Source organism: Mastigoproctus giganteus, chromosome 9, assembly GCF_048544385.1.
Source record: "Mastigoproctus giganteus isolate SK-2022 chromosome 9, ASM4854438v1, whole genome shotgun sequence".
NCBI classification, from domain to species: domain Eukaryota; kingdom Metazoa; phylum Arthropoda; class Arachnida; order Uropygi; family Thelyphonidae; genus Mastigoproctus; species Mastigoproctus giganteus.
The window spans coordinates 165,134,735-165,158,399 of NC_143583.1; the positions used below are offsets into that span (position 1 = coordinate 165,134,735).

The 23,665-nt window shown below is 41.5% G+C and overlaps 1 protein-coding gene across 1 annotated transcript in view; it reads left to right on the top strand.

The window, feature by feature from the left end:
• Positions 1 to 23,665, top strand: part of LOC150080869 (voltage-dependent calcium channel type A subunit alpha-1-like) — a 1,489,217-nt gene that overhangs the window by 33,631 nt on the left and 1,431,921 nt on the right. Inside the window, exon 5 of the mRNA XM_090381686.1 lies at positions 19,774 to 19,877. Within this exon, the coding sequence (XP_090237812.1) occupies positions 19,774 to 19,877 (104 nt within the window). The remainder of the gene's footprint in view (positions 1 to 19,773; positions 19,878 to 23,665) is intronic.

The following is a 23,665-nucleotide window of genomic DNA, read 5'->3' on the forward strand; positions in this document are numbered from 1 at the left end:
AATCAACACCAGAAACTATAGAAAATACATCGCTAAAGAGCGTGAAATGTCAGATGACACGACGATGCCACCTGGCCTCAGAAACGACCCAGCACATCGCTGCGGGTTGCAAGGTGATCACCCAGACTGAGTACACTCGTTGACAGGACCAGGTAGCCAGGATAATACATCAGAAGCTAGCAAGGAAATACCAGTTGACCAAAGAAAGTGTACCATACAAGTACGAACCCCAGGCAGTACTAGAGCCCGAACTCACAAGCTGTACTGGGACCGCGCCATAATAACGTATAAGACCATCCCGCACAACAGACCAGACATAACCCTTGTGGACAAGATGGAAAACGCTACCTACCTTATTGACATAGCGGTGCCCAACACTAGCAATGTCCAGAAAACCCATGAGAAAAAAATTAGGAACTACACGAACCTGAGACATGAAGTCAAGGAGATGTGGCAAATGCAAGAAGTGTCGACCATCCCGATCATCGTGTCAACCACCGGTATGGTGCCAAAGATCCTAAATAACAGGCTAGCAGCCATAGGTCTCCCAGCGAACACGTACAAGGAACTACAGAAATTCGCAATCCTGTAGGACAGTCAGAGATTTCCTCGACCAACAGTAACACCAGCCATTACAACCACCCTGTATACTTGGTAGTAATACCCGTCATGGAGTGGAATTCCTGAATCAGGGAGAAATAATATAAGAGCAACAATATTAATAAAAATAACAGGAGAGGAATCTTTCAGGTAGATGCCCAGCCCTTTGTGGTTCCGTCTAGCACTTAACCCGCTTTGCACCATGCTCAACAGTAGTAAGTATGGATATAACCTCAAGGAAGGAAGGAAGGAAGGAAGAACCTGAACACCCTCAACCACCTGATGTACGTGGATGACATGAAGCTCTACGCGGGAACGGAGAAGCACCTCCAGCAACTACTCCAGATCACGGAAGAATTCAGCAGTGATATTAGGATGGAATTTGGTCTTGAGAAATGCAAGACCCACGGATTGCACCAGGGAAAATTAGTCAACCGAAACTACCAGCTGCAGACTGGTAAAGAGGTCGAAGCCATTGCAGAGGGAGAGGCCTACAAATACTTGGGGATGATGCAGGCTAAGCAGTTACAGCACTAGGAAATTAAGGCCTGCCTGACCGAAAAATACCATCAGAGACTCAGAAGCCTGGTGAAAGTAAAGGTTAACGGAGGGAACATAGTTAAAGCCATACACACCTATGCAGTCCCAGTGCTAACATACTCCTTTGGGGTTATTGGACTAACACCGAGCTGGAGGGTATCATGAGAAAGACACGGACAATGATGACCGAGATCCGGTAACACCACCCAAAATCTGCCGTGAGAGACTAACAATAGCTGCTGGGAAAGAAGGGAGGAAGGGCCTGATAGAGCAACAGAAAACAGCGATAGATAACCTGAAGGTTACTTCGAGAGCAACACTGCACCACTCTACGAGGCCATAAGAAAGGCAGATAAGTATTATATCCCACTCATCCTAAGCGAGGAGCCCCCTCCGACCCAGAAGGCACAAGAAACGAAGCTAGAAAGATCGGCTAAGAAGAAATTCCACGGCAGACACCAATGACCTCCATCAAGATCACATCGATAACACTGCTTCGAATGCATGGCTCAAAAGCAGCACGCTCTTCTCTGTGACTGAAGGAATCATGCTGACTATCCAAGATCAGTTAATCATCACCAGAAACTATAGGAAATACAGCGCAAAGGCACCCGGAATGTCAGATGGCACATGTCGACGATGCCACATGGCCTCAGAAACGATCGAACACATCAGAGGGGGGGGGGGGGTTACAAGGTGATCATCCAGACTGAGTACGCTCGTAAACACGACTGTGTAGCCAGGATAATATATCAGAAGCTAGCTAGGAAATACCATTTGACCAAAGGAAGTGCACCATACACATGAAGAACTCCAGGCAATACTAGAAATCTCAGCCCACAAGCTGTATTCGGACCGTGCCATAATAATGGATGACAATCCCGCAGAACAGACCGGACATAACCCTTGTGGACAAGGTGGAAAGGGCTACCTAACTCATTGACATAACGGTGCCCAACACTAGCAATGGCCAGAAAACCAATGAGGAAATATTTAAGAAGTACATGGACCTGAGGTCAAGGAGATGTGGCATATTCAAGAAGTAATGACCATTCCTATAGTGTGAACCATCGTTATGTTGCCAAAGAACCTACATAGCAGCCTAGCAGCAATAGGTCTCCCAGAGAACACCCACAAGGAACTCCAGAAAGTTGCAATCCTGAACATCTGTAGTATAGTCAGAGAGTTCCTCGACCAACAGTAACACCAGACATTACAACCACCCTGTGTACTTGGTAGCAGTATCCGTCACTGAGTGGAATCCCCCAATCAGGGAGAATTAATATGAGTAATAATAATAATAATTTTTCAGTAAGGTTTAATGAACCAAACAAAGCATAAAATTGGTACATAGGCACTTGTGTAAAGTTAATTTCCCCTTTGTTATTTTATAGCCTATTAAGCTTATAAAGTGTTTGGCAATTCACCAATGAGCCAAAACATTATGACCAGCGAGTCGTTAGGCAAATCAAAGCAACTGCAGGTAAACTACAGTGCGTGCGCGGGTCGTGATGTGGTATAAAAAACATCTGATACTGAGCTCCATTAATCAAGTTTACTCTTGTTCTTCAGATGGGAAAGCCAGCGGACTTAAGCGAGTTGGACAAAGGTTTAATTGTAATCACCAGTAATTGTAGTTTAATTGTAATCACGACTGGGTCAGAGCATATGTGAAACAGCATGGCTGGCTGGCTGCTCACATTCAACCGTGGTTAGTACTTATCGAAAGTTGTCCGAGGAGGGAATCGCTGTCGAGGTGTTGGACATTCACGGCTCATCGATGCTCGGAGTGAGCGAAGGCTCTCTCAGATGGCACTTGGCAACAGAAGGGCGACTGTGGCGCAACTTGCCAGTAATTGGAATGCTCGTGACGGGGTTATGTTTCACAACACACAGTACCTCGAACCATGATGTAAATCGGGCTGCATAACCGCAGGCCTCTCCGAGTGCCCATGCTAACCACGTTTCACCAGCGACAGCGCCTAAATGGGCCCAGGCGCATCGAAACTGGACCTTGAGTGATTGGAAGAAGGTCGGTTGGCCCGATGAATCACGTTTTCTGTTGCACCATGTGGACGCCTGTGTACGTAGCATCGTTTACCTGGGGAAGTGATGGTGCCTGGATGCAGCGTGGGATTTAAACAAACAAGTGGCGACGGTGTCATGCTTTTGGTGATGTTCTCAACTACCTAAACAGTCTCCCTCCCCCACTCTATCTATCTACCTCTACACCAGAGTATGCCCAAACCATCAAAATTGAATCATGCAAAATTGAACCTCGCGCGACTTTTGGCTACCAATTCTTTTATTTTATATTTTATTTATTTTTATTTTATATTTTATTTATTTTTATTTTATTTTATTTAATTATCTCCTATTTTATTTATTCTTTTTTTTTATTTTATTTTTAAATTTTATTTTTTATTATTATTTTATTTTATTTTATTTTTATTTTACTTTTTTTTAAGGTCCTAGCCACTGAAATCTCAGGAAACTAGGTGGCAGGACCTGCCAAAGTAAATAATATCTGAACTACTGGGCACCTGGTCTGCCTCCACGGGGCAGAGTGTAGATAATGTTGGGTTCCATTTGGGGCCGAGCGGCTAAATGATCAGAGGAACAACAGTACACGACACTACAAATATACATAATCCATACACTTTTAAACCTCTGGCATTGACAGTGTTCTGTTTCACACCCACAATGTATACTACGTGGAGATGGGGGAAACCCCCGGTGCCGTTTGACACTAAACACACACTACACTGTACCTAAACATCAGGAATCTAGGTGGCAGGACCTGTCAGAGTAAATATCTAAAGTACTGGGCATCTGGTCTGCCTCCACGCGGCAGAATGTAGACAATGTTGGGTCCCATTAGGGGCCCAGCGGCTAAATGATCAGAGGAACAACAGTACACGACACTATACATATACATAATCCATACACTTTTAAACCTCTGGCACTGACAGTGTTCTGTTTCACACCCACAATGTATACTACGCGGAGATGGGGGAGCCCCTGGTGCCATTTGATAGTAAACACACTCTACAGTCTACCTAAACATCATATATATATTATAAGCAACTTTAAATTCCGATAGCTAAACTGCCAAAGAGCCAATGCTGTCACAAATGACCTGACCAAAACTCTAATAGACCAATCCATACAAGTAGCGGCGGCGCCTCCGTAGCCAGGTGGGAAGGAGCAGCAGTGCGTAGCACACGCTTCTTGATTAGACCGGGGTTCGAGCCCGTCACCACCAAATACGGAGGATGCGGAAAGGTCAGGGAATGACCACCGCATATCCTGGAGCAATATGGCCTTAGTTGTTAATGCTCCTAAAAACCAAACAACAACAACAACAAGTAGCGGCACTACAGGAACCCTACTCGAATAAGGGACAAGTTAAAGGAATCCCCCTGACCCACCGAATAATTTAATCAAACCCAATCACAGTGGGGTAAAGTGGAAATGCAAGAAGAATGATTTGGGCTGTTATTGTTATCACGGATCGAACCATCACAGTGACCAAGGTCACCCCACTGTGTACAACGCATGCAGTTTGCATTTGCCTTGAGGGCGACTTCGGTCAAATGTATGTAGTGTCCTTGTACTGCCAGTGCTCGCAATCTACAGATCGCATCCAACCATTCGAAGGCTACCTGGAACTCACACTGACCACCCTGCAAAACAAAAGCGTTCTAATACTAACAGACATGAAATCAAACTCAACTCTATGGTACAGCTTACAGACAAAAGGCAAAGGACAGATAATGGTGGAAATTATAACGCACCGACTGAAAGTGCCGAACTCACAAGGGCATCCTCAACATACGTCACCAAACAGGGCAAGCCATATATAGATATCTGATTAGCAACCCCCAATGTTGGGCAAAGAGTCAAAAACTGGGAAGTCCAAGAAACCATCATGACCAGTGACCATAATACGATAACATTCACTGTCACACAAGGAACAAGATCCACCAGGAATGATAATACAGACCAATTCAGATTTCAAACGAAATCGGCAAACTGGGATGAGTTTGAACCGTCACAAAGGGAGAATTGGCAGACGAGGACCTACTGACCCTACGAAATCTGACAACAGATGAGCATATAGAGAGCCGGAAAAATAATAAAAGTGTGCATTTCATCCATGAAATCCCGAAGAAGAAAAAAATGCCATGTCCTTTGGTGGACAGTAACTCTCGCCGACTTGAAGCAGCAAACCAGACTAACTAGAAGGGAATATCATAGAGCCCGGCGGGAACTAACCAGACCTCAACAAGAAGTACACAACCTACAAGAGCGATATAGACAAGCAAGAAGAACCTACCATCATAACATTCAGCTGCAGAAGAGAATAGCCTAGAAAAAACTGTTCGAAACCAAAGGTAATTCAGACCCACGGGTCCGGGTCTTGGTCTATAAAATGATAAATTGCAAGATCCCCTCTCCAGAAATCTACCCCAGAATAGAAGCGCAAGGGAACATCCCTACTATTAATTGGGCGAAAACAATTAATGCAATGTTGGATGCAATCACGCATCAGGATATAGACCGGAGTGAAACGCCATACCAAAAGGAAGTCCTTCCATCATGCAGTATGATTGATGACTTTTGAGGTTATGATGAACATTGTGGCGAGATCCAATATTCCTTACATTTCGAGGGTACAGCTCTAAAACGGTGTTCGCAAGCCGGCAGCTAGTTAGTACACCGGAAGCGTCCAAGAGAGTTACCTATTGGTAACTCTCTAGGACGCTTCCGGATCAGCTAGTGTATAATCTTGCTACCTCTATTCTGCTAGATAGTGACTGGAGGGAGTTCGAGTAGTGTGTATGCGGAGAGCATTGTCGAGGCCACGTTATGTCAAGGAACTGGGAATATTCTTACCATGTGTACGCCATATCCAAAAATTTCATTACTTCATACAGCATGTCCCACCCACTTTTTTTTACTATTGAATACACCATGAATTGTCAAACTAATAGAGCAAGCTTATCTGCGAAAAGATCTAAATCTCCCAAGGACTTCCTAATTCATTTCACAAATATACGTAGTCTCAATTCTAATCTCAACGATGTCCATTTCCACTTACGGTCTGCCAAGCCCCATGTACTTTTTCTGACAGATTCTCAGTTATCGGTTGATTCAACTACTACTCATCTCAGATGCCCAAATTATTCGCTGTATGATTCCTTTCGCCTCAAAGGTGGTACTTGTGCATATGTCCGTTCTGATATTCTCTGGGAGAGACTTGGCAATTTGGAATCTCCTCTCTTTGATCTTCTCTGGCTTAAATCTACTTAGCTCTGGCTTACCTCTACCTCTTGTGTCAAATTCATCTGTTGGCTCTACCCTTCTCCCAACTCCACTAATCACTTGAAGCTCTTTGACTTCCTCTCTTTGCAACTTGACTTTCTCCAGTCCAACTTTCCTAACAGTGAGGTAATTTTCCTTGGTGATTTTAATGTTCACAACTCCAGCTGGCTTCCATTTTCTAGTCACACCGACCCAGCTGGTCGAGATGCTGAGGCTTTTGCAATTACTAATGACCTTGCACAGATTGTTCATTTACCTACAAGCATACCGGACAATCCTAATCAAACAGTCAATACGCTTGATCTTTTTCTCACAAACAACCCTTCTAAGTACACGGTCGAAGTGAGAGGTCCTTTAGGCACTTCAGATCACAACTTGGTGACTATCTTCTCCAATAGAACCTTTATCTCATGGCTATTCCCAACCTAGTGTTGTTTGGCATTACAAGAATGCAAAATGGGATGACCTGCGAGACTTCATTTCTTTTTTTCCTTGGTCGGATTACTGTTTCAAAACTTCTGATGTCAACGATTTGCTCAGATCGTGTCAGTGAAATTATTCTTGTAGGAATGGAATCCTTTATCCCACACTCCACTTTAAAATTTCGTCCTTTATCTAAACCTTGGTTTTCCAATAAATGTGCTAAGGCTGTTCAAGAGAAGAATGTCGCATATCGTAATTGGCTTGTTTCTAATTCTTCAGTTTCATTTTCTGCCTACACCAAAACTCGCAACAATTGTAAAGCAGTTATTAATCAGTCAAATCTAGAGTTTGAACAGGCTAAGAGTAGAAAACCTGCTTCTTGCCCTAATGGTAGTCGTGCATTCTGGTCTCTAGCCAAAGCTATTGGCCGCAACTTTTGCCCATCTCTGCTCCCACCTCTGTCCAAACCAGATGGTTCTGTTGTCACTTCAGTGAAGGATAAAGCTGACCTGCTAGCATCCCATTTTTCTTCCAACCCATGTATTAATGATCTTGGCAAAACACTTCCCAACACACTCCATTCAATGCCTCCTGTGGTCTTCCATCAAAAGGATGTCAGAAGGATTTTGACGAATCTTGATGCTAAGAAAGCTCCAGGTCCCGATAGTATTTCTCCACTTTTTCTCAAAATCTGTGCTCCTGAACTTACTCCTATTCTTTGCCGCCTTTTCATTTTCTTATTCCAAAGGTGTTTTTCCTTCTGCTTGGAAATTTGCTCATATCCAGCCAGTTTCTAAAAAGGGTGACAAAACCCTCCCATCCAATTATCGTCCCATTGCAATTACTTCTACTCTTTCTAAAATAATGGAGAAATCAATCAACCACCAACTACTTAAACTACCTAGAAACCTTCCGTCTGATCAACGATCGCCAGTATGGATTCCGTCAGTGTCGATCCACTGGTGATATTCTGGCTTACGTTACCCATTTATGGAATAATTCAATGGAAAGGTTCGGTGAAACACGAGTAGTGGCTCTTGACATCTCAAAGGCTTTCGATCGTGTTTGGCATAAAGGTCTTCTAAATAAGCTTCCATCTTATGGTTTGTCAACTGTTTTTAATAATTGGTTATCCGGTTTTCTCTCTGATCGCTCATTGAGGGTGATGGTAGATGGCTCTCTGTCTTCTAACTTCTCCACTAATGCCGGTGGACCCCAAGGTTCAGTTGTTTCCTCCACTCTTTGCCTCTTGTATATTAATGACCTTCTTCCATTGACTGGAAATCCTATGCATAGTTTTGCGATGATGGCACATTGCATTCCACTTTCCATTTTGAGAAACCTTGCCCTGCTCAATCAGCTTCAACCTCTCGAAAATCTGCTACCAATTCCTTAAATGCCGATCTTCAGGTAATTCTCCAGTGGGGCAAAGACAACTTAGTTGATTTCAATCCTTCTGAAACTCAGTCTTGTCTTGTATCTCGGAAAAAGGATTCTTCTGCTCCTATGATTATCTTTAATGACACTCCGATTTGTAGGCAAACTGATATATCTCTTTTGCTGATTACCCTGAAATCAAATCTCTCTAGGCACAAGCACATTACAAATATTGCTTCCTCTGCATCTAAAAAACTTGGTTTTCTCTTTCGCTCTCGGCGTTACTTTTCTTCCAAACAGCTGCTCACTCTGTATAAATCGTAAATCTGCCCTGCCATAGAATATTGTTCCCACACCTGGGGTGGTGTCCCCAAAACCTCTCTTAGGCTTCTTGATTCCATTCAGAAGAGAGCAGTTAGATTAATTAATGATTCATCTCTAACAGAGTCTCTCCGCTCGCTGTCTTATAGATGTACTGTTTCTGCTGCATGCCTCTTCTACAGATACTTCCATGGCTTCAATCCCTGGATGCTGCACTGAGGATGCAATCACTGAATTAATAGCAGCCAGAGACAACACCGACAGCAAATACCTTCTCGCTCTCTTTGTTGACTTCACGGGGCCTTTGACACACTATGGTGGCAAAGCGCCCTTTGGAGGTTCAGGGCGGCCGAGATCTCTGCGCCCCACTACTCCCTGCTGTCTGATTACTTTAAAGACTGTGAAATTATGGTGAGAAGTGGAGTTCATGAAATCAGGACGAAAGTCACAAGGGCCTGCCCTCATATGTATTCGATATTGGGCCCTTCAAGCTGTAATCTGGTGTTCGACTCCTGGCTGGGATAAACCTTTCAATCATCTACCTTCATTGCCTATGCAGATGATCTCACCATACACACGCTGGTAACTCTAGGAGAGAAATTGAGAACAGGACAAACCTAATTCTCAAGGAACTCACTACATGGACAGAAAACAACAAACTAAAGCTGTCGACAAAGAAGACAGCACAAATGCTCATCAAAGGAAAGCTTGACAGGGAGCGACCGCCAGCAATTAAATATATGGTTCAAAGGATCAAGTATACCCAAACAAACAAACAAACAAACAAACAAACAAACAAACAAACAAACAAACAAACAAACAGATACTTGGGAATAATAGTAGATGAGACACTCAGCTTTGTCCCTCATATATAAAAGTGAAAACCAGAACTTACTTGTTTGTAATAAAACAGATAACCGGATGAGAGTGGGGCCTTAAAACTCACACACTAAGGCTCTATTACAACTGCATTTTTCTCACAACCCTTTCCTAAGTTTCTGGGGCTTGGGGATTTAGAGCTAACAAGGTGGCTCTCATTAAGCAGCTGAATCAAGCGCAACGGTTAGCTCTGCTAACGATGTCCGGAGCCTGCCTGACAACTTCTACTATGGCCCTACAATCACTGCTTGGGAAGATGCCAGCCCATCTGGAAATAGAATATTGGTATCTTAAATACAGGCTGAGAAAGAATATACGACCACCTTGGATGACGTTACCATCAACCTAGAAGCAGAAAAGAAAGAGGAACTAACAAGAATAAGAAATGAACTGAAGGAGAGATGGCGGTAAACCTGGTCCACACCTGAAGTGGGGGGTTTTGACTAGGCGCTACATCCTGGAAGCAAGAGAAGTGACCAAGAGAGAAAAGCTATTGAGCACTAGGCCTACACGTAACATTTCTTATGACCGGACATGGTAGCATAAATGTCAAACTGCAACAACTAGAACTGGCTCAGGCACCGCACTGCCATTGCGGTGAAATAGAAACAGCCGACCACCTCCTTGATGGATGTTATTACTGCCAATGAATAAAGAAAACCTGATTGCAAAAGAAAGTAACTTCAAGGCCTTTAACACATTTGCCACCAAGGATTTCAAAAGAAGAGAGGAAACCCAAACTGGACCTGACAGTCGGCAACTCATTGACAATGATTAAGCGAAGACAACATCAAAACTCATCTGGCCCCGAATATCCTGAGTGGGGGAATCTCTCTACTTGCTTAACACTTATTTCTTCTATCTAGGGCAGATCCTCCCTTAGACCTGTCCCTTTTCTATCACCCTCCTTCTCCTTCTACCTTGAGCACTCCTAAAGTTCTCTAGGAGTGCTCAGAATGATGACAATAAACCTAGCACTCCTATGGACAATAATTAAGCAACGACAACATCAAATCTCACCTTTTCTTCTACTCCCCCACCATCCTGATTCGCGGAATCTTTCTACTTGCTTAACACTTATTCCATCTAATTGGGCTGATATTTCCTTTCACCTGCCCCCTTTCTGTCCCCCTCCTTCCTCTACATTGAGCATTCCTAAAGTTGTTTAGGAGTGCTCAGCATGATGATAGTAAAACCCGGCCCGGCTTCACGTGGAAGGGTTGGGGGTGAGGCTGCGACACGGTGTCTCTGCCTTCCACCTGCTAGGTTGCCAATCTGGCTACTACACGCAACAGAACATGACACAGTCTCAGACAACACACAGCACAATGGCCAGAAGGGAGATGACATATTACAAGAAGAAATGAAGCGACTAATGGGGGAAACTCTGGGTTCCGCTCAGGCAACACACACACACACACACACACACACACACACACACACACACACACACACACACACACACACACACACACACACCATTGCTGACCAGGTAAAACCTTTCATGGCAACAGTCTTCCCCCTCTTGCGGTGCCATGTTTCATCAGGATAATGCGCCATGCCACGCTGCCGGATTGTTCTTCGAGACTGGTTCGTGGAACATGAGGAAGACTTCCACGTATTGCCGTAGCCTCGAAATTCTCCACACATCAATCCCAGCGAGCATCTGTGGTTTGTGTTGGAACAGCAACTCCGATCTACTGCATCTCAACCACCGACCTTGCAGGAGTTAAAGGATCTGCTGGATACGTGTTGGTACCAGATACCATAAGCCGCATTTAGAAATCTTGTAGCATCCATTCCTTGCCAGGTACGAGCTGTTTTGGCTGCACGTGGAGGACCAACATCATATTAGCTAGGTGGTCATAATGTTTGGCCCATCGGTGTTTCTTTCCCTTATTTATAGTCTGATCGTTCTCTAAAAAATGAATCAAAATTGGGCCTTCTCTGTCCCATAACATTATGGCCATAATGTTTTGTGACCATCTGGCAATTCGACGTTTTTTCTTGGCTAGAGATGACGAATGAGGCCATTCCATAGACTGATGTTTAAAATATGGGTCATAATGAAAGATCTAGGTCTCATACCTGTTATCAGGCCTTTAAAAATCTCTTCTTTAAAGTAATTGCACTTTGCAAAATGTTTTCCCTTAATGAGTCTAAAATTAGTATTAGTATTAGCTGTATGATGCAAGGATGTTCTAGGCTTTTGCTGCACCGATCAAAATATGAAATAATATAAAAACCAAAATAATAATAAAATACCTGGTTGGCTCCCACCTCCTGTGGATGTCTTCTGTCCAGATGAATTTTAATTTTCCACGAGGCTTGCGACTCAACCAACCAAAGAGGCAGTTATGCCAATAGTTAACAACTTGCTGGCTGAAAGAAAACTTCCCGGAAAATAGTCTTTAACGAGTATCCTCGTAATTTAAATTTATGGACCTAGTTTTGGAATTATTTCAGTGAAAATTTCACCATTAATTTTACTTTTACTTCTCCAAGCCTTATACATCTCATTGAAATCTCCTCTAAGGTGTCTAGTTTCCAAGTTTACAACCTACATATTCGAAGTCTTTCCTCATAGGGTCGCCGTTTTGCTGACCTCACCAGTCACATTGCCCATCTTTGGATCCTTTAAGGAAGTTTGATTACTTTCTTTAGGTGCAGTCATCGTACTTGGACATGGTATTCGTAGAGTGGTCTCAAAATTGCCTTATACAGTGGGATTATGACCTCCCTATCTCTACAGGCCATCGTTCGTTAATCATAAATAATACATTATGGATTCGCCTAATTGCCTGTCTCTGCTCAGAGAACTTTATTTCCAACCTCATCGTAACTCCTAAATCTTTTTCTTTCTTGTATACTGGTTTTAGTTCAACCTCACCAAGTGTGTGAGTTCTTTTGGGGTTGCTGTGCCTAAGTGTAAGTCCTTGCATTATGTGGAATTGAAAAGACAGCTGTGTCTTTTCTGACCACAGAAGTCTATCTAAGTGGTCCTGAAGAAGTTGCGCATGGCGCTGATCATTAATCACTCTACTAATCTTGATATCATCTGCAAACTTTGATATCACGCCCTTTATCCCTCCATTGTTGTCATCTAAGAAAATAAAAAACAAAAATGGGCGCAGAATCAATCATTGGAAAACCAACTTCTTACCTTAGCCGAAGCCGAAAAATAATCCCATTAGCGTTCTAGCTGTAAAGCTCCCGCACGTAGTGCATTTAGTAGAATCACCGTCCTCCCCACATTAGCTGGAGAAGACTTAAGTTCAAATCCTGTCTTTGAAGTGAGGAATTTTTATGGGATTTTTTCACAACGTGGTTGACCTAGTCGGTCACAGGCAAGGGTAGCATGGTTTTTTCCTCTATGAAATTCGAATTTTTCGTCCAGCAAACAAGCAAAGGAACCACAGAACACTCATAATTTTCAGACAATACAGTATGTACAGCACAATATGCTTAAATCGTTGATGCACCTAAAACAGCAACAACTAACTGCAAACATACCGGACCAATCCTAACAGTATTATATATATATATATTATATATATATAATACTTCCCGACTTCCCGGGTGGAAAAGGCCCTGGTTCGATTCCTGTCGATGACGCGAGGAATTTTAATGGGCTTTTTTCACTCCGTGGCTGAATTAGTCGGTCTCAGGCGTAGATAGCAAGGTTCCCCCAAGAAACTCTGGTTTTTTTCTTTCAGAAAAACAAACAAATCGACCAGAGTAAACACGAAACTTACAGACAAAATGCATATATAGGTATATATTAGAAATAATGAGTGGCCCTATTATAATAGTTTGAGTTTGAATATGTTTTAAAGAGGTAAGTCGGAGCTTTGGTTACCAGAGCCATTACGCAGTGAACGCGAGTCAGGTGATGAGGTGAAAATACCATTATATGAATTTAACGCTGGTAATTGTTAAATTCATATACTGTATCGCCAACTTCCCAAAGCAACCGATATCAATTAGTCCCACGCGATGAGATTGGATGGTCCTTTGATAATTAAAAAAAATGTAAAAAAAAAAACGAAAATCATAAAGGGAAAAAAAAAAAACAATAAAATCAATACCCGACTCATGTAACTATTTCATTTTCTCATGTGTAAAAATTGTCACCGTAAAAATTTACAATTCTTGTAATGCCTTTGTAGTTGTTTACAGTGTATAACACCTTTAGTTTTATCACCGTCCTCAATGAAGCGACGAATTTTTATGGGTATTTTTCAAAATGTGGCTGAGTTAGTTGGTCTCAGTCGAGGATACCATGGTTTTTTGTCCCGGAAACTCGGGTTTTTACTTTACACTGACTTCCTTAATTGGCTGCTACTTCAATAAAAATCCATATCCAGTTACACTTGTATATGACTTCTGAATTACTTTGTTCCTATAAATGCTTTTGTTACAATATTTTTTTGGGTCGATGCCCGGTGTATTAAAATATTTTATATTATAAGCTTAAGCTTATTTAAAAAAAAATTATAAATAAATAAATTAAGATACTTTATTATCTTAATGGGCGAAATTAACATGGGAACATTCTGTGTAATTAGAAAATTTCAGTGAACAACAATTATACACGCAACGAACAGTTGTAATGGGATAAGGAATAGTCATTAGTGAACATTTGACTTACTGAGGGGAGGTCAGGTCGAAATTTATGGACCTAGTTTTCCAGCACCCACAAGTAGTTCAAAGAGAGTAGATAAATTTATAGTAAGTGGGCCGTTTAGTATGAATAGGCCACATTAAAGTGAGTTTGGTCGAGAAGAATCCTGGATAATAACAAGGAATCTGATGTGGAAGCTATTAAAGAAAGTGCCGGAAGATCAAGTAGCTGGTCCAAAAACTCGGAGAAATGAAAGTTATTGTAAGTACTGTTTCGTATTATTATTCCTAGTCAAGGAAATAATCCAAAAAAAGGGAGAAAGGCATTCTGAAATCCTAACTGTGATAAATTTGACTAGCCTTAGGAGGTAGCTGGATAATCAAATTGGATGTCATAAAGAACTATATATAATTTATTTTGAAATTGTCTATCCCAGTGGGGGAATATCTGTAATATGGAAAAGTTTTCTTGTGATAAATTTTGTATGTATTTAAGTAGGTTTCTATAATTAAACATACTAAATTTTTCATGTGTATTGTCAATTGTCTCACTAAATTTTCTAGCTAAATAAATAAATTGCCTGGAATTTTGTTAACGCAGTCAGAGGCCCCAGGATAACTTGTAGTTAACAGATAAAATTAATTTAGGTGAAAGAAATTGTGTATAAATAAGTAACTAATTATTTATATATAATAGTACACGGAAGAAGGAGTATACGCTTACCATTGACATTCCTATTAAGAAAGGAAGTCATACAATATTTAATGAAAATACATTTTTTGGGTTATAATTTCCTTTGAGTACTTGTTGGAGCACACTTTTATGTTTCTTCAATCTCCATGTGAGTACTTGTTGGAGCACACTTTTATGTTTCTTCAATCTCCATGTGAGTACTTGTTGGAGCACACTTTTATGTTTCTTCAATCTCCGTGCTTTTTTTTTTTTTATAATGATGAAAGTGACCGGAAAACCTACGATGAGGTTTTCTGAGATTATGAAATTGTTATTTGCGATTTGTACTCTCCATGGAGGTCATTTTTAAATTCCAGTATCTAACTTTCTTTGTAATTATAACGACAAGGTTTTCCAGCCATTCTGATGATTCATCTTTGGATCCAGTATTCAATAAAAATTGTTAATTTGCATGGAAAGTGCAGAGTACCAGATGGCAAATGCTTAGATTGGAATGGACAGGAGCCAGCTAACTCCTGACTTATGGTCCATTGGCTAGAAATGCCTTGGTTTTCATGGAAGTGAAAAGTTTTCTGGGATGGATGCTCGCCCCATATGAAACAAGGCCATTGTGAGACAATACTTTTTTTTGTTGAGGGCATCTTTCATATGTATGTTTTGTATTTTTTCTCAATTTCTTCTTATTTGTGTTTTGGGGTTGAGTAAAGTCAGTTTAACCTAGATATTTCTCAAGAATTTGGATCTGTTTATTAGTCTGTTATTGTAATTAAAGAAAGTGTTATCGATAACAATGATTTTATCATTGGCTTATGAGTTAAGGTTTTGTAAAATGGCGAAGAAGAGAGCGGGCGCTGTGTGGCTGACACCACTCCATCCTGAGCAGTTCCTCCTCTAATATTATATTGGATTTTCAGATGAGTGGAACTTAGAATAGCTTCGATTATGTAAACAAATTTGTGCTTATGTTAAAAATATTTCATTAAGTGTATTTGAAAATTTTTCACTGAGTGTATATATTTCATAATATATACACTCGGTGATAACTGAATTATCATTGAATTATGACCAACTGCCGAATACCATGTTGGGCCAACCTTTCGCAAGGATAGCAGCCGCTATTCGCCCAGGCATTGGCTCCATTGCAGATCCTCACACATGCTGCCTGCAAGTCTTTTCGCAGTATCGGAATATATGATGGTTGCGTGTCCATACGCATTACTTCCCGTTCCAAAAAAGCCCACAGGTGTTTAGTTGGATTTAGGTCAGGCGAATTTGGAGGCCAATCAAGATGGGTGATATGTTCACTGCGTTCCTCGAACTACTCGTTCACAGTGCCTGTCCAATGACACGGCGCATTTTCGATTTGGAAGATCCTGTTTCTGTCTGGGAAAACTGGAACATGGGAGGGTTCATATAATCTCCTAAGTACTGCCGGTATATCACAGACGGGTTTATCACACCCATGACAGGCCTGACTGGAACATTCCATCACCATTGCAAACCTCAACAGGGGTAGAATAAATGCATTACCCACATCTTACTCTAATTCCTAGTGTGCAGGAAATTATAACAACCAAAGCTATCATGCAAACCCCACTCTGGGGTAGGATTATGCTGGTACCCTGTTGTGGGTGCGGGATCTATGCTGCTGGCACTCTGCTGAGTGCGGGATATCCCTTCAGAGCGCAAGGCCAGTCGCGCTCACACGGGGGAACCTGCCCCCGTGACTTTAATTCCCTATACCCTCTCCCCCACTTCGCCTTAAATCACCGGATGGGCCCTTCACCTTGGTCCATCTCTGTTCCTTACCCTGCATTCTGACCCACTATACTCTTACTCTAAATTCCCAGTGGTGGTGGCGGGCAACGTAGGATCCCACTAGGGGGCCCTGTGGCCAAGCTGCTGGAGACACAACAACAGAACAAAACACATTACTTCATAAACCAAACATTATACTTTTTTCTGGCCTTTGCAGTTGTTCTGCATTCCATCACTGAGTACATACGGCGCAGATGTGGGAAACCACCGGTGGCGCCTGACCCAAAATACTATGCCACTATCTCACCACTGAAACTTTGGTCCATACGCACCAGGGGTTCTTGCCAGGGGATATTCATGTGTTGTTGTGGCGGACCCCAGGGTTTCCCCCATTAGCCGCTATTACTCCTTGTGTTGAGGCTCACGCCAAGACCGCCCATTTGTATGTAGTGTGTTGGGTGTGTAAATGTTATGATGTGTTCTGTTGTTATGTAGTCGGCCGGTACCTGGCTCTTAGCAAGTGGGAAGCAGCAACACCTGGCCACAGCATCCCACCCCCCATCTCCGCCACGTGGAGGCGGCTAGGATCTACTACCTTCATGCTAGTCTATACCTGGAACAAAGTTCCAGGATAGGCAAAGTTAGGAGAAAAGGAAAAAAATAGCTGGAAAAGTTAGGGGTGGTGGGGAAGGAAAGAAGTGCAGCGGGGGGGGGGGTCAGAGAAGGTACCCGCCGTAATAAAAGGAAGTTAAGAGAAATTGAGAAAAAATAAAAGAAAAAAAAAAAAGAGGTGGAGGCAGTTTTCAGCCTTTGTAGAAGCCACATGTCGTGGTGCAATCCTATCCTGTGAGCAGGATTAGGAGATGTCGAGGCGCATCCTCAATAGATCCTTCAGCTTCAAGGGTAGCTCTTCCAACGTTGAAGATTTCTTTGGCACTCCCATCGTTTGATAGGAAATCCTCTTAGGGAAAAGGCATATCAGAACTCTACAACGGACCAGGAGAAGTTTCGGTAGTTTTGCAGAAAACCTTAATTTCATTGTTAGATAAGTATCCAATGGCATGGCACAGCTGAAGCACTAGAGTCAAACTACATACTATATAATCTATTTATGATTTCTAACACAGTAGATTCGTCACTCCAGTCAATAAGGATTTAATTTCCATCACGATGTATCACCTCAAGTTCGTGAGACAAAATGCAGGAAGTAGCAGTTGAAGCTTCTTTGAAATATTGAAGTACAATATATTAATCAATTCTTTCTGGATAGCAGTTCTTTAGAAAGTCTGCAAAGAGGATGCCGTGACCTGACAAAAGGTATGTTCCATATAGTTCAGGAGCAAACCACAATAGTTCCTTTTTCCTGAATTCTCTTACATTCGACAAATACTCTCTTATCACCTTTCCTGTCTCCGATACAGACCAGTCAGCCTGCCACTTATTAACATAAATAGTGCACAATCTTTCCTTTTCAGTTGTTATTGGAACATTCAGGTCAAGTTCCACGTTATCAAGAGAAGTAGGATGTGCCTTTTTCAGGTGGTATCTCAAATATCTATACTGGACCTCCAATTGTATTGGCATCCTTCCTGTCAGGAGCTGTAAAGCTGCAGTAGAAATTGTCCTACAAGCTCTGGATAACATAAGAAGGGCAGCACGCTGTGCTTGCAATAGCTGTTTGACAATGGCACACTTGGTTGCCCTATAACCCCAGGCGCCAGAACCATATGTGATAATGGGCAGAAATATACAGTTATAATACAATCTCAGTGAGTGACCTGTAAGGCTCCACTCTTGTCGTGTTACTTGTCTCAATCTAGATAATAATGACTTGCATTTTTCTTTAATGTATTTTGCATGGGGTATAAAACTCAAACCATCATCCAGAATAATTCCCAAGTATTTTGTGGTTGAACTGTATTTAATAGCTTGTCCTTTATATTTTGTTTGAGGGGGACGGCCTCTGTCTAACCTGCCTTTAAGCAACATCTGGGACGTTTTACTTGTAGATATCTGGAGTTTATGTTCATCAGACCACACAGACAGCTCTTGCTGTACCCGGTTGGCAACATCTTCAAGAGACTTCTTGCCAGCAAAACATGTCCCATATTAAGCAAACTCCTCACCTATAGTTACAGTGATCACATGCATAGTGGGTCCATGGACTTGTGTTTACGCCACAGGAAGGCTCTCGTATTGCGTCAGCGTATTGCACCAGGTGTTTAGAGTCATCCGACCAGATAGTTGCACCCGTTCGACTCTCTTCTTTGTATATCTTAACCACAGTGGGCCATGAGCAACCGACATGACGTGTGTTTCCGATATAGAAGTACCGTCTGAGCGTGTAGCACAGTGGTATCCTCACCGTCCTCCCAATACCGGGTGGAAAAGGCCCGGATTCGAATCCCGTTGATGACGCCAGGAACTTTAATGGGTATTTTTCACTTTGTCGCTGAGTTAGTCGGTCTCAGGTATAGATAGCAAAGTTTCTCCAGAAACTGCTGTTTTTTTACGACCAGCAAAGCAGGCAAATCGACCAGAGAACACACGCAATTTACATTGAATACATATCTGGGCATATATAAGAAACTATGGGTGGCCCTAATATAGTAGTTTGAGGGTTTATTTTTATATGGAACACCCGACGCACGAGCGCCCACAAGCATTCTCTTTTGAAATTCCGTGATATCTTTACTACGTCCCATAATTGCTACTTTATCACTTTGATTTGCGCGATCAGATGCAAATTAACACTGCTCTAACGTTCGAAGATGTTCTCTTTTTATACTGTCAGTTATATGCGGAATAGTGGATTATTGCTGGGATGGTCAGAATTCAGGGATCACTTGTAGTAAGAGAGTAGAGGGCCGCAATTATCATCTGTAACCTTTTTGTCAGAAAGCACCGTGCTTTCTTGTTTTTGGTATGATTTTTGTGAAATAACATCGAAAAGAATGGTGTATATATATATTTTGCTTCAATCGCCTTCATAAAGGAGGAAAATACCTAGAAATTTGAGGACACACTTTCCTTCACTTATTTTGTCATTATGTACCCAATAGAATAAACTTCCTCTTTCAGTTGTGGCATGCAAAATCGACCTACTCGAACAGCAGCCTTTCTGATAAGAAGCAAATCGTCTTCATGATAAAGTTTAGGTTTAAGATTTATTCTGTGCGTAATATTGTAAATCTTCAGCTAAGTAACGGTGTGCTTTTTATTTTCTATAGACAAACGATGCTCTAGGCAGTACATTCAACTGGATTTATTTTGTACCTCTCATTATACTGGGGTCATTTTTCATGCTCAACTTAGTTCTTGGTGTTCTCAGTGGGTAAGTAATTTTTGTCCTTCATATTAACAATAATCAATTACGATAATCAAACTTCATAGATAACTATTTTTAAAATAAGCGTTTGCTTCAAGATAAGTCATGGGATCACTACAGATCATTACAAAAACTAGAATCACCCTACTGTACAGGGTGGTTATAGTTTTGTTATCTCTTGTGGAAACGGTTACCATTCGACTGAACTACTCTTCTACATATAATTCATCGTATAAACCAAGCCTTAATTGTGCAGAAGATCAGTTTGGGTCCTTTGTTGTCATGGCAGAAAGTAATTTTTTTCTGTGTTGCCCGTGGTATTTCCGAAGTATATTTTTGGCGAAACACAATTAAAAGCAAGTTTCTCTGTTCGTTTGTTTGTTTAGCTATCAGCAATTTTGTTGTACTGCTGTGCAACAATCTTATGTATCTCAGAAAAAATATATGCTTATTGTGAGGGCTGGACTTCGAGGTGTTCAGTCAAGTGGATCAGATAGCATGAGTGATCCATGACCAACCCAGTGTTCTGGAAAAACCTCGTAAGTCATCCACGATCAACCTAAGGTTCTGGTAAAATCCCACTAAATTGTTCCTGTAATAATGATAGCGTAATGTGCTAATGCTCCATCTTGCTGAACCTCGACAACATCTTTCACACTAAGGTTTTCCACTCTGGAAGGAACCAATTTAACAGTATGCCCAGGTGAGCGTGCTGATTAATTACCACTGGCAACAGAGAGAAAAATTACTTTCTACCATGACAAAAAATGACCCAAATCGAATTTCTGCACAATTATGGCTTGGTTTATACGATTAATTATATGTAGAAGAGTAGTTCAGTCGAATGGCAACCGTTGTTGAAGTTCAGTCGAATGGCAATCGTTGTTGAAGTTTAGTCGAATGGTAACCGTTTCCACAAGAGATGACAAAACTAGAACCACCCTGTATAGTAATTCTGCAATATATTTCACATTCATCTGAAGAGATTTTATCACATTGTGGTGTTGTGTATCAAATAAATATGGTCGGTACAGTCGTTTGCTATCCATCCCAGCCCATACTCATATATTATATTCCAGTCCTTGACAAAATGTGAGTTCCCCGTTAAACAAAACAGAATGTTTCGCGTTTAACATTTCAGTATATTGCACATTCATCGGAAGGGACTTTATCACATTGTGGTGTGTGTCAATTGTTATTATCAATAAACAAACATATGTTCTTGTACAGAAATTATCTAGGACAAAAACTATTGGCTAGTAATATTGAATAAAATATCAGGAAATACATAAAAGAAATAAATAAAGAGGAACAATAACATAGATACAATCATTTAGACAATGAATTGGATCTCTTAATAATTCAGTCCAATAAGAGCCTTTTGAAGACTAAAAAGCGTTCATTCCAGATTTCTAAGAGTTGAAAAGCGCTTAAGGTATTTTGCTATGGAATCTCTTCTTTCCTGAATTACATTCTTCATCAAATTTGTAGTCTGGTATACAGTTTTGCGGCAATCAGCTTCCTGTAGTTTTGTCAATTCAGTGCCTGTTCGGATCTATTTTTAAGTCTTTAAGGAGCGTCAGAGTATTAGAAGGAAACTGGCAGGTTAATCCCTTCGTGTGATGGAGAGTACTACATACATAATGAGGATAGTGGAGCCGGGCTCGATGCCGAGGACTGACCACAAGATATTCAATTTGAGGGATATCTAGACTCCCAGTCAGAAGATGTGCTAGAGTGCAGATGTTATGTATGGTGGCCATCTGTACTGGACACGTCATTGCAGAGTGCTCACACAAAGAGGAACAGCCTGTCTGCATTAACTGTAAGAGGCGCAAGAGGGCTTCACTGCACTCGGTGAGAGATACAACCTGCCATGAATACCAACGAGTCCAGAAAATAATACTGCTCCGAACTGCTGGTGGAGAGTAACCCGAACAACTCTGCATTTCAGGTGAATCCGAATAAAACGTCTTCTGATGATATTCACTCATTTTTTTCTCCTGCACCCTACAAAACCTTAAAGTTCTTCAAATCAATGGACATAGGTCGCGAATCGTCGAGGATGAGATTCGGCTGACTGCAGAGCAAAATTCCCTGGACGTGATCTCTATCCAGGAGCCCTACTTCTCGATGGGTCAGTTTGGTTCATGGTCTCTGCAACAAACTGGCGACTTGTGTGTGCAAATACAAATCACCTTCTCATCTCTCTCCTATCTTCTGTCAATCTACTGTCCCCATTCTGCAGACTTCAACAACTCATTAAAATTCTTGGAGTTCGCGCTTAACTTTTTCGGCTCTAGGAATATCCTGATTTCCTCGGATGGCAATTCCAAGTCCCATTTCTGGTTCAGTGCTGTTTCTGACGCCCGAAGTCTTCTTCTTGAGGACTTAATTTAAGTCACAATCTTGCAGTCTGTATGGTGTGAGATAGTTGGAAACAAAGGTACAATGCGAGTAGGAGTAATCTGCAGACCAGGTGATTGTGAAGACTATGACAAAAGCCTCTACATGCAAATGGAATGGGCAAGTAAGCGTCAATGCCTTATTATGGGTGATTTCAATTTGCCTCTAATTGATTGGAGTAAATGGGAAGGAAACTCGACATGGGGAACAAAATTTTTAAATCAAATAGATGACTGTTATTTGTATCAACATGTCAGGGAAAGTACTAGAGAAAAGAATATCCTAGACCTCATCATCACACAAGAATCAGATGACATAACAGGGCTGACAGTAGAGGAACCAGTAGCAGGAAGTGATCATGGAGTTCTACGGTGGATGATGACGAGGGAGGTAGCAGAAGTAAAAGGCAAAGGAATGGGTTTTAATTTCAGAAAAGGAAATTACGATGCCTTAAGGTACTACATGGTCTCTATTACCTGGGTAGATATCGCGCAGAGAATGAATACAATTGAACTGTGGTACGCTTTTAAAACATTAATCACAGATGCCTTGAATGCGTATATACCATTAAAAAAATACTCCACGAGAAGGGTTCCAAGTTGGATGAATAGTGAAGTTGCCACATTACTTGAGCTGAAAAAGGTGGCATGGAAAAGTTACAGAGCAATAAAAAGTACTGAAGCCTATAACAGCTACAAGGTGATGTGTAATAGAGCCACAGAAAAGGTTCGACAGACAAAGGCAGTTTATGAGAAATCACTAGCAAACAGAGCAAAGAGGGGGGGGGGGGGATAAAGAATTCTTCACATATATAAATGCCAAGAAGAGCAGGACAAACCAGATTGGACCTTTACGTAAGGGAAAGGGGATAGTAATAAATAAACCAGCTGCCGTTGCAGATGAACTCAACAGTTATTTTGCATCGATATTTACAAATGAAAAGAATTTTGTGGCAATGGGAAATTGTGGGAGCGAAGTTAAAAAATATGTAATTAATGATATTGAAATTTCGCAAGATTATTTAATGAAAAAACTTTCAAGCCTACAGACCAGTAAGACTCCTGGAGTTGATGGAATATACCCTATAATCTTAAGAGAGGCGGCAAGCGAGTGCATTGCACCACTGAGGCTAATTATGCGAGCATCACTAGACTCTGGGGAGATTCCCTTGGATTGGAAAAGTGCAAATGTATCTCCCGTACATAAGGGTGGCTCTAAACGTGAAGTGGGAAATTATCGACCTGTCAGTCTGACTTCAGCAGTAGGGAAAATCATGGAGGCAATGATCATGGGTGGAATTCAGGATCATTTGGATCGAATTGAAATTCTCAAGGATACTCAGCATGGTTTTGTAAAGGGAAAATCATGTTTAACAAATCTGGTTCGCT